Source organism: Triturus cristatus, chromosome 8, assembly GCF_964204655.1.
Source record: "Triturus cristatus chromosome 8, aTriCri1.1, whole genome shotgun sequence".
In the NCBI taxonomy this organism is placed as follows: Eukaryota; Metazoa; Chordata; class Amphibia; order Caudata; family Salamandridae; genus Triturus; species Triturus cristatus.
In genome coordinates, this window is record NC_140591.1 from 1,123,564,116 (window position 1) to 1,123,576,736 (window position 12,621).

Consider the following 12,621-nt stretch of genomic DNA (forward strand, 5'->3'; position numbering starts at 1 on the left):
CTATCTTTAAAAAGTATATGCGGGTTCAAGCCCCCCCCCCCCCCACACAGCCACAGGGAACACCACTCCCTGGGGCACCAATTAATTAAATGAGAGGGTCCGCTGTGGACCTACGGGCACCACCACCTCCCCCTCCCCGGGGCTAAAGAGATGGGGGGCGCACAGCCCCCATCCAAGAGCCCTCCATGGCCCTGGGGAGCACCAACCCCCAGACCCAGCTCCAGCAATGTCCCAGCGTGCCTACCCCTGGGACATTGCACTTTGCTATGGCATGGCGAGAGCATTGCTCCCGCCATGCCATAGCAAACACTGCTTCGCTTCATGGAGCGAGATCATTGAAAATGCTCTTGCTTCCATGAAGCGAAGCAGAATGGTCTAAAAGCAATACTGGCTCCCGCTGGAGGCGGTGAGCCAGAAGGGAGCAGGGGGGCCTTGGGTCTTGCCCCACGGTCTTCAACGATGTGGCCATGCCTTGGGGATGGGGTCCCTGGGGCCGAAAGTGGCCCAGGAGGGTGGGCCACTTGGCCCCCCTCTTTATTTTTTATTTTTTAAATGTCCAGGCCCCTGGGGTTGAGGTCCCGGGGGCTGAAATCGGCTGCCTAGCCCCCCTCCATTTAATAAAAATAAGAAGAAATGGCAAAGCCCTGGGGATGGGGGTGCCTGGGGCTGAAGATGGCATGGCGGTGGGGGCTGCTTTGCCTGCCTTCCAAAACATTTTTTTTTTTTTTTTTTTTTTAATAAGGCCTCAGGGGAGGGGGATCTCCCAACCAAGAGCTCGCCAAGAGACGCGCTTGCAGACTGGTGGAGAAAGGGGTCGTGGCCTGTGACCAACTCTCAGCAATCCCACTGTATGGGGCTTACAGGAGGTAACAGGTAGGCTAGTTGGCCCTTAAGGACCCCCAGCAGCGAGGGGGACTTCCTCCCCCAACTAAGAGTGAGCCAGGAGGCACATTTGCAGAGTGGTTGACAAAGGGGGAGTGGCCTGGTATCAGAACTCAGCAATCCTGCTATGTGGGACTTACTGGAGGTAATAGAAGGGGTAGTTGCCCCCCCTCCTTTTACTTCCATTAAATCCCACACAGTGGGATTACTAAGACGTTTTTGGGGGCCACGCCCCCCCTTCCTCCACTGCAATCGTGCCTCGTGGCGCACTACTGGTCGGGGGATGAAGTCATTTACTCCTGAGGGACTTTGCGCGCCAAGAAGCCCTCCTTGTAGCTCCTGTAATTACCACACAGCGGTATTCCTGAGCGTTGGCCAGAGGCCCAGCCCCCTTTCTGCTCCACTCTGCAACGTTTATAGTTAGAAATTAGCATTTAAAAATAAAATCAAAATTCACTGAAAAAAACCACAGGTTTCAGGTACGTTATATTTAATTGGACATTTCAGAAGTTTGTCGATAAGACATTTGGTGCACTGTGGTTATAGCAAGTGGGGAAGGGGCAGTGAAATAAGGAGGATTTGTTTTTATGTAGTAAAATAGCTCATACAAATATCAAGAAATGGGTGGTGGGTGCTGGTGCATTATCGAAGGCAATCGGGTGCAATGAACGAACAACTTTTTACATGATGTATATATCAGGGGATGAAGTCACTTTACTCCTGAGAGACCTTGGGGCCAAAAGGTAACGCCAGTAAGCGCCACGGAGCTGCGCTGCAGAGTGTTGTAAAAAGGGGCGTGGCCTCTGAACACCTCTGCAACGCATCTCTATGGCGCATACTGGAGGGACCTGGTGGGCAAGTTGGCCCCCCAGGGACCCTCAGGATTGAGGAGGAATTCATTCCCCAACTTAAACCGCAACACAGGGTGTGTTTGCAGACATGTCACCTCAGGCCACACCCCCTTCCTTCACCACTGTGCAAACACACCCCGTGGCGCGTTTTAAGTTGGGGGATTAACTCTTTCAATACTGAGGGTCCCTGAGGGCCAACTAGCCCAACAGGTATCTCCAGTATGTGCCAGGGAGCTGCGTTGTAGACAGGTGTTCAGAGGCCATGCCCCTTTTTACACCTCTCTGGAACGCAGCTCTATGGCGCTTACTGGAGGTACCTAGTGGGCTAGTTTGACCCTCGGGACCCTTAGGATTCAATGGGACTTTATCAACTTAGAATGGCCACAGGGCGTGTTTACACAGTGGGGAAGGGAGGGGACGGCGCCTGAGGTGACGTGTGCAAACACGCCCTGTGGCGCGTTTGAAGTTGGGGAAATAACTCCCCTTCAATCCTGAGTGACCCTGGGGGCCAACTAGCGCACCAGGTGTTTCCAATAAGCGCTATTGTGATGCGTTGCAGAGAGGTGCTTACTGGGAGGTACCGAGTGGGCTACTTTGCCCCTGGGGACCTTCAGGATTCAAGGAGACAATTTCCCAACTTAAAACGGACACAGGGCGTGGTTACACAGTGGGGAAAGGAGGGGACGGGGCCTGAGGTGACGTGTGCAAACACGCCCTGTGGCGCGTTTTAAGTTGGGGAAAAAATTCCCCTTCAATCCCGAGAGCCCCAGGGGGCCAACTAGCCCACCAGGTGCTTCCAGTAAGTGCCACTGCGCTGTGTTTCAGAGAGGTGGCCCAGGCTGTGTCCCTTTTTAAACCTCTCTGCAACGCAGCTCTGTGGCGCTTACTGGAGGTACCTAGTGGGCTACTTGGACCCTAGGGACACTCAGGATTCAAGGGGACAGAATCTCCCAAATTAAAATGGAAAAAGGGCGCGTTTACAGTGGTGAAGGGAGGGGATGGTGTAGGAAAGTGGCTCTATATATACTGGACCAAAGTAAAATCAGCCGAACTACGAATTCCGATTTACTCACCTGTTATCAGAAGAGACCTCAGTGTTGCATCTTTGAGCCCAGTACTGATCCTGAAAAGTAATTCTAACCGTACTTCCCAGTAACTTGAATTTCTTTCCATAGGATGTCATTGCCTGCTTTTTGCTGAAAAAGTTTCAAAGTGTCGGTTTTTGGAACTCACAAATATTCCTCTAAAATCAGCCTAACTACGAATTCTGATTTACTCACCTGTTATCAGGAGACCCCTCAGGGCTGCATCTTTGAGCCCAGTACTGATCCTGAAAAGTAATTCTAACACTTCTAAATTCACCCAGGCACTCTCCTTGCAGTACTCTAATCATTCAGTCAGTACCCAAGTACTCATGCACATAGACTGCTTCAAACCCCTATCCACTACGCATGCAGTTCCCTAACTAACCAACACACTTATAGTTCTGCACTTATACATTCAACAACAAAAAACAATATTTCAGTTTCAATATTTTAAAAAACATTATTTCCATTTATATTAAAAATATATAATGTAATTAAAAAAATAAAATATGTAAAAATAAACATTTAAAAAACTGTAGAAAATCAGTATCAAAAACACATATACATATTACATTTAAAAATTATCATTTAAAAAACCTTCGAAATTCACTGACAAAACCATAGGTTTCAGACATGTTATAGTTAGGATTTAGCATTTAAAAAAACCTTAAAACTTCACTGCAAAAACCATAGGTTTCAGAGCTGTTAGTTAGCTGGACATTTCACTCGTTCAAAACCATTTAAAATTCCTCCGTTTTAGTTAGTTCTGCTAACTATAACTCGCGCTGATGTCACATATTACATTATTCATGACATGGTCAGTGACATCACTGATGACATCTCAAATGACATCACTGACGACAACATCCACGTGACAATCAGATACACCTCATCATACAATAGTATAACCTTTCACTCACTGTAAAATACCATATTTGAATCCATTGACACACCAATACAAGTTTCTAAAAACCCACTCAGTGATTCCTAGATCTACACACACATCTAATCACTTACCTATAGATTCACTCATACATGCTGTCAATGATCAATAGAACACTGTCAAATCTACTTATACACCTATAAATCGACATTACACACCAGCACACATCCTATTCACTTATGCAGTCATCCTACTCACTTATGCAAACAATGGATCATACTTACATTTACTCAGCTACACACTTATACAAACACCACTTCATTTATTCATATAGATGGTAACTCTTACTTAGTGTGTTATAAAATCACTATTGCAAGTATACAGTTATCCATACAGTCACTCATACAATCACGGAGTCTTATGTATACTTAATTATATACAACTGTCACATACACTGCCTTTTATTTTTCTAGTTTATTGGACATGCACCATTGAGAGATATATTTGCTCATCACCACACCCATAAAGATATTCACTCATCCAAACAACTGTTATAACATGTAGTCTTAACCTCATGTACCTACTGAATCAACTATTCACACAACTTTGGGCAGTCACACACCCCCCCACCGAACCACACACATTCACTCTCCCATACAAATACTCAGTTAACTAATCAATAACTAATATAGACTTTCACATAGCTAGTAACCAACTGGTGCAGCAGTTTACACAACTGACAAAGTGATACAGATAGTCACACAGTTTAGTCACTATCCAATATATTTAGTGAGACACTATAAATTAGTCAAGTAAACAGTCAATCACACTGCTACTAAATCCTCCATCCTGATATTTATATTTATGTATCCACTCATTCTTCAATGCAGATTGCTATATATATATATATATATAAAATACATATTTAAATAACAAACTAAACCACATTCACTGGATGTCATCAGTGATGTCATTTGAGAAGTCATCGGTGATATCAGTGATGTCACTGACCATGTCATGAATGATGTAATATCATCAGCAGTGGATTGCGGGCGCGCGAGTTATAGTTAGCAGAACTAACTAGAACGGAGGAATTTCAATGGTTTTGTATGAGTGAAATGTCCAGCTAACTATAACAGCCCTGAAACCTATGGTTTTTTCAGTAAATTTCTAAGGTTTTTTTAAATGCTAATTCCCAACTATAACATGTCTGAAACCTATGTTTTTTTCAGTGAATATATATATTTTCAAATAGTGAGGGACGACATTAGAAGAACGTGGCTATCATTGTGGAATTTTTCTTCATGCAATGAACAATAAATGGGCAAACCCTGAAGTGACGACAGGGACTTGACCAATCCTACAATATAATTACACTTCAAATTCTTCGTGCTATTGTACTTGAAGAAAGGGCTCCCTGGTGTATGGCACAATGCAGTTAGGCCCAAGAAAATACAATTTTTTGTTCAAAGAACATTTTTTGTCTGTGTAACAGTGCTTGTTAAAGATTTAGGTCTCAAAGGCCTGTTAACAAAGCAGTTTATTATTACTATACTTATAACCCCACAAAGGTGCAGACAGATAAAAAAACAAGATTTTCTCGAAGGAGAAAGTCAATAGGAAAATGTTGCAAACATCTACTCTGAAATCAGGAAATGTGATACATTGGTTGAGCTGTGGTCTCGCAACCTCGCAGCTAGGATTCTGATCTATCTTCAGTGCAGCGAATATTGTGTATTTTGTGTGCAGCTTGCTGTAATTCACTGTGCCTCAAACTGTACATTTCTCTTATCAACTATAATGTGTGATTGTGTAACAAATAAAATGTGCGCTGTGTATCATGTGAATAACAAGCTTCGAATCTCGTTTCTACAACATATGACAGATTTCGCATTTTAGCCGTAACCATATGTATATAATATTATTCAATGCCCAGAACTCGTGTTCCTTTTCAGTTGAGGGCTCAGCTTCCAGCTGCACCTAGGTTTAGCTTATAACAAATATTTTTTTAATTAGATATTTAAAAAACAAAGCAAATGGTAACTCATTTAGCTACTTTCTGTATACTGACGATACTTTATTCTGGCCACTGAAAGCAAGATGGTATTTTTACGCCAACACTCTGACACAGATTTTTACACATTTTTAATCCAGGTTTGTGTCAATTGATGTAAAATAGCAATAACACGAACAATCAGGGAGATTTTCTTGAACAACACAATCAAGCGTTAGTTGATGTACTTACAAAGGGTCTCTCAACGTTACTTGGCTGCTGTTAAAATAATAATCAGCAAAGGTATCATTAACTACCCATGAGCAAACAACGAAATTGCTGGTTGTATAAGACACGTTGCAGTCCAGTTGGACAGGAGAACCTGTGAAAAGTAACAATAACATACAATTAAAGAATAAACACATTTTAAAACTAGCATGAACTTCAACACATACATATATGAATCCCTGTAAAACAAGCACTGGAAAAGCCAAAGATCTGGTATGTCACTTAGATTGGTGACTGTTTGTATGGTATTGTGAATGAGCAAGTGAATGCATGAGTGATATAATGGGTGAATTGAGTAGATGCTTCCCATCTATGCACATGGTCACTTGTCGTTCCCTTAATGCAGCGTTTCACCTTTCCATTGAGCCTTGGGGGACTTAAGCCACTTCAAGGTGCACTTTCCTAAGGGCTAGCCTAGCAGCAGACCATTATCAAATACTGAGAGGTACCCTTACACAACCAGGGGACAGGGTGCACTCCACTACAAACAAGAGGATATCCCCTACAGAGCAATAACTAATTCTGATCCATACATTCATCATTTACAAACTCCCATAAACTCGCTGTTCTCATCACACTGAACCCAAATAAATGCAAAAAAGGTCTAATATTTTATTGTAGTGATTCAATGTACAAAATCAATTAAAAACTTTTAAAAAATCATACGATTGAGTTTCACTGTGCACATGATCTCCTATAGCCCCCTTTTTTAGATCAATGTATTGATAGTCTTATAGGAAGAAAATTTAATCTTTTGTATATTCTTCTTTGAAAAAGGCTTATGACTTTTTCCAAGTGCAAATGAGCGAGAAAGAGTAAACATTTCTCAGAGATACCACAAATACTGTTTAACAAGCATTTGCAAAGCAATAGGTCTCGCATTTACGAGAGCTTGAGCTATTGGCGTTGTAAATGACAATGCCTTTTATTTGTGTTTTGAAAACCTGCAAGCAGTGCATATATATGCACTTTGCACTTATATTCCTTGCTTATGAGAAGCACGACAGGCAGTAAAAGAGGCGCAGTTACTGCCAGCCTTGCTTCTCGTAAGCAATGACTGCAAGTACAAAGTGCATGTTTATGCACCGCTTGCAGGTTTTTAAAACATAAATAAAAAGCATTGTCATGAACAATGCCAATAGCCCAAACTGTCGCAAATGCTACAACTATTGCATTGCAAATGGTTGTTTCTTTTCCACTGCACATAGTAGGCAGGTCCTGACCTACTTAGAGCAGAAGCTTCTATTCACGGTCACGAAGATCTCCAAGTCCAAGAGCCACGTGTGTGATATTTGTGAGCTGTGGACCAAAAGCGAATGTGTGTAGAAGAAGGTCTATATCTGAAATTCACAGAAATCACTACAGACCACTGAGACTGTCCTGGAATAAAAAGTTGACCAGCGATCCAGCGTGCCAGACCTATGGGCTTTGCCATTGTGGTATTGTATTAGCAAAGTGTTTAAAAAAAAACCCATTTTGCACGGATCCCTGAAATATTTAAAATGACACCAAATCTTTTTACTTTCCTCCCCCACCCAGTGTGCTACGTCCTTACGACGACCCAAACACTATTCCGTTTTCCTGTTTCAGTCACTAGTGGCCACTCAGCTGGGGTGGATATTTCGGTAAGAATGGGCCACCCACCCACCATGCACAAGCCTTGTGCATTGCACTCGTTCTGCCTCACAACCGCTGGCGCCAGAACTCACTAAAGTCAGAAAAAGGGCTGACAGGCGGGAAAAGAAATGCTGACAAGAGCAGCTCTGGGTAGTAGGCTTGTTTTTACTGATTCATTTACCAGAAGTAAAAAAAACTGGTAAAAAAAAAAGTTCCCACTCTGGGTCCAGCCCTCCCAAAAAACAAGCACGTAACATTCTCACACAGTGAATCAGGGGCTGAAACAGGATTACAGTTTAAACTCGTTAGTTCCAACCAGGAGACAGCAAAGACGCCCCTCAAGTCCCCCTTAGTTTCTTAAACACTTGTCAAAAGCACCCCCTGCCCCCACCCAAACCCACTGAACCGACGCCCCATAAAGCACTTTTTGCAATTATACTTTCTCGTCCTTTTCACGGATCCCTGCCCTGTGAATGACGTGCGAGCACCCACCAGAAAACGCTAAATCGTGCAAAATGGTTGCGAGAACACGAAGCTGGAGTGTCTTTTCACTCAACAGCACGTGACATCGAGCTGCCTACGCCCCCTCGGTGCAGAGGTGGGGATTCTTCGTATAGCTACTAGTTTAGCCACCTAAAGGTCCGCTCAAAGATCGCAGCCACAATGGTTATGCTGGAAATGTAGGCCTACAGTTTAATGCAAAAAGAGACACTACAAGCCCCAGAATGCAACATGCTCATTGCCCAACAGCTAGGACCGAGCGAAGGAGTCCCAGGGCTCGAGGTATGTTGATAGTAGAGGGGAAAAAGGCAGAAACAAGCATGCCGCCTCATAAGTTACTTCAACTATATCTTTGTATGTGCCAAACATAACACGTTAAAGCTCTTCACGCGAGTAGAAGTCAGTATTCTGAGTGCATTGTCCAAAAATGCGACTTTTACTAATAGCCACGAAAACAAGGGAAGGACGAAAGCACAAGGCAGACATAACATAGCGCCTGATACTGCCGTGTCAAGAAGACTTCCTCTAGGAGTAATCCACACGTAATAATTAATCAATTCTAGTGCGGTTCTGTTTTCCCAGATTCATTTGCTGCAAGCGCAATAGGCGGGATACAGAGGAGCTATTTTGCGCGGTCTTGCTCATGCATAATCTGACTGCCACAAATTATTCGGTTGACGTTTCTGTATTTTTCCTCTTTCCCTGATCTTCAAGCTGCCAGACTTTTTTCACTGAATCGGAATTGCGGAAAACAGCACGCAATCTACTCTTAACCCTATAGTTAAAACAGCAATAGGCAGCGCGCAGTCCGTTCACAAGCGCCAGTTTGTTTTTGCATGAGTTTACCTCACATCAAACTCTACGAGGATGAGTATTTTGCTGATTAGTAGCTAGCTGCTAGAATGCAATGCACATAACATGGCGCTACGAAAACAAACGTGGCGCGTTTAGCAATTATTACACTTGTTTTTAACAGTTTTATGACCAACTACCTCAAAAATGTATAAAATGCAAGGCAGATATTTATTAAAGGAGCCACTCTGTGTGGAATGTACGCTGCTCATGTACACGCAGTTTGTAGGTGTGATGGTTTAAAGCAGGACAGTGGACAGCAAATGTGAACACACGCTCCGTCTCTAATTTGGGACAGGCAGCAAAAGAGAACACCCGCCTCATTTGAAATATATGGTTCATGAGACTAACGGGTTAATGTGGCTGCAATGATTGTGCATTTGAATCATTACTAAAAACGATTGGGCACGTAGCCCCGATGAATATTTGTTTTCTTCATGCCGTCGCTGGCGGTCAGAGGAACGAGGAGAAAATGTTCTACAGCTTATACGCATCATTGTAAAACACCGCTTATCTGGCCGGAATACCCCTGTCCTCCCCATGACCCCTTGCGCCTTTGAGCTTCTGTGCCTGCTGCCAATCAATCACAGAGCCGGCTGGTGCATGCTCTAGGCGTGAAGGCAGCGTGGTTGCAGGAACCCCGGAGCACTGGCACACGTGGTTCACAGCTGTTGTGAAGACTTTTCTTATCTGCTTGTTAAATAAACAAGCAAATAAGAAACGTCTTACAGTCGTGAAGCGGGCGAGCCTGAATGGGTGGGCCGGCCAAAAAAGCGAAAAGGAGGCACCTAATGGCAGCCCACAGTTTAACAAACGGTGACGCAAGCCAATGGGTAGCCAATGGGAATAAGGGGCAGGGCTTCAAGCCCTTTTCTCAAAGTACTCATCTGCAATAAATCTCGCTGAGCGAGATAAGCATGTGTGCAGCAACGCTAGGAGAGACCTAAAAAGGTTGTACAATATAAAGTTGTCGACGCGGCATTTCGGTGGAAGGAAATCGATATACCACCTTCTTCAGGACTTTAATTAATGACAACAATCATTGCTTGTTATGATTGTCCAGATTTAACACTTCATTAATTTCATGCTTCTTATCAACAGTCGAGTCTCCTGACTGGTCTTTGTATCTGACCTCAATCACATATGTAAATTATTCCCACTGCGATCAGCAGGACCTTCAATTAACAGAACATTTTCCACGTTTTTAAGTTCTGATGTGGATAACGGTTTATGGTTGCTTTAAAAACAATTACAGTGAAGAATCGCCAATTTTCTTTACTATCTTAGCTGTCGCACCCTTTAATAATCGCGGGCGCTTGTTCTGAAGGACTGTTTCGGCTTTTTAGTTGAGTAAAACAGCTTAGCAGCAAACTATGATTATTAGCCAATCATTTAAGCGGGCATAGATTTGCAGTGAAATCTGCTGTTAAATCACTGTCGGTCATGCCTGTTTATCAATGTCAACAAAAAAAGGATCCTCCATGATCAGCAGGAGTAACTGCACCTCATCAGGCTAACACTATGTAGTTCTGGGAACCGCCTACACCAGGCGTAGGGACTGGGGAATGGGGAGGGTGACGCGGGTAGAGATGCTAACCAACCTCAGCAACCAAGACACTGAATTTAATTTTACCTATATTGTGCGTGTATCATTTATTTCAAGTATGCATATTAGAAATGGGGGTCTCTAGTTGGCAGAGGTAGGTACCTTTGTTCAAATAGGGACCCTTGCTTCATGTCAGAGAAAGGAGGATACACACTTTCGATACCCCTGCTCACCCCCTGGAAAGCTTGGCAAGAACCGACAGACTTATCCCAAAGGCAATGTGTAAAGTATTTGTACTCAAAACAAACAGTAATACAGTGAGAACACCTCAATGGACACCACACCAGTTTAGGAAAAATAAAGTGTCTTTATCCAAACTCAACAAGACCAAAACAATAAAAATCCAAAACACACATGGAATAAGAATATGACTTTTCAAAGGTTTCAAGCAACTTGGTCCATAGAAAACTATGGATGCGTGATTCTACACAAAGTACCTGTAGATGCGTGAAAATTCAGAAGGCGAATCAGAAGGCGAAACAGCTGCAGAGAAGGGAAGCATCGAGAAACAAAGATGCGTCAGTTCCCAAGTCCTTGGGGAGGCGATGCAACAGTTCTGCTGCACACAGAAGAAGCGATGAGTAAAATCCAGACAGTAGAGGTTAGTGATGCGTTGACTCCAAGACGGTTCTGGTCCACGGGTGATGCGTCGGGAAAACTTTCCGCAAAGGTGAGATGAGGGGTAATCCGGGATGTGCTGGCGACTGATGTGGCAAGCAGCGCTGTGTCGGTTTCTTCAGTCGCGATACCATGATGTGTCGGTTCTTGCAGCCGTGACAGGCGCTGCATCGTCTCTGCAGCGGTGCGTGGAGATTCTTCTTGCACTGCGGAGCTACATCAGGAAAAACAGCTGCAAGAAGGGCGAAACTTATATTTTCGAAGTTGTTCAGGTTCCTTCCTGCTCCAACAGCATGAACAACCTCCAGAGGCCACAAACTGGAATAGGCACCTCCTGGCAGGTCAGAACTCTAAGGAACAGAGTTCAGGGGAGCTGCGGGTGAAGTCTGTGTTCCTGAGACTTCCGAACAGGAGGGAGGGGGCGCGCGCACACACAATCAATCACTGCATTTATAAAGCGCGCTACATACCAGAGAGGGTCTCAAGGCGCTGGGGAGGGGGGGGTGCTACTGGTCGAAGAGCCAGGTCTTGAGGAGTCTTCTGAAGGCCAGCAGGTCCTGGGTCTGTCGTAGGATGGTGGGGAGAGTGTTCCAGGTCTTGGCGGCGAGGTAGGAGAAGGATCTGCCGCCGGCTGTGGTTTTTCGGATGCGAGGGACTGTGGCGAGGGCGAGGTTGGCTGAGCGGAGGCTTCGGGTGGGGTGTGGAAGCTGAGTCAGTTGTTGAGGTAGGTGGGTCCGGTGTTGTGCAGTGCTTTGTGTGCGTGGATCAGGAGCTTGAAGGTGATCCTTTTGTTGACGGGGAGCCAGTGCCGGCCTCTCAGGTGGAGTGTGATGTGGCTGCGGCGGGGGACGTCTAGGATGAGTCGGGCCGAGGCGTTCTGGATGCGTTGGAGTAGTCTCAGGAGCTTGTTTGTAGTTCCTGAGTAGAGGGCGTTCCCATAGTCGAGTCTGTTGGTGATGAGGGCCTGGGTAACTGTTTTTCTCGTGTCGAGGGGGATCCATTTGAAGATCCTGCAGAGCATACGGAGGGTGTTGGAGCAGGACGCGGAGACGGCGTTGACTTGCCTGGTCATGGAGAGAGTGGAGTCGAGGATGCCCCCCAGGTTGCGTGCGTGGTCCGTGGGTTCCGGGGCTGTGCCTAGTGACATGGGCCACCAAGAGTCATCCCAGGCTGATGGGGTGGGTCCGAGAATGAGGACCTCTGTCTCTGAGTTCAGCTTCAGTCTGCTGTCCTTCATCCAGTCGGCTACGGCCTTCATTCCTCTGTGGAGGTTAGCTTTGGCGGTGTGGGGATCTTCGGTGAGGGATATGATCAGCTGGGTGTCGTCGGCGTAGGAGATGATGTTGAGGTTGTGTTGTCATGCGACGTGGGCGAGGGGGGCCATGTAGATATTGAACAGCGTCGGGCTGAGGGAGGATCCCTGTGAGACGCCGCAGATTATCTCG

General features: G+C 45.0%; 1 protein-coding gene across 3 annotated transcripts in view; it reads right to left on the reverse strand.

Annotated features, from left to right (window-relative positions):
- LOC146805479 (interleukin-1 receptor type 1-like) overlaps window positions 1-12,621 on the reverse strand; it is a 242,574-nt gene that overhangs the window by 81,755 nt on the left and 148,198 nt on the right. For all 3 annotated transcript variants that reach the window (XM_085622740.1, XM_085622742.1, XM_085622741.1), the window contains one exon: window positions 5,947-6,076. In XM_085622740.1, coding sequence (XP_085478866.1) covers window positions 5,947-6,076 — 130 coding nt within the window. The remainder of the gene's footprint in view (window positions 1-5,946; window positions 6,077-12,621) is intronic.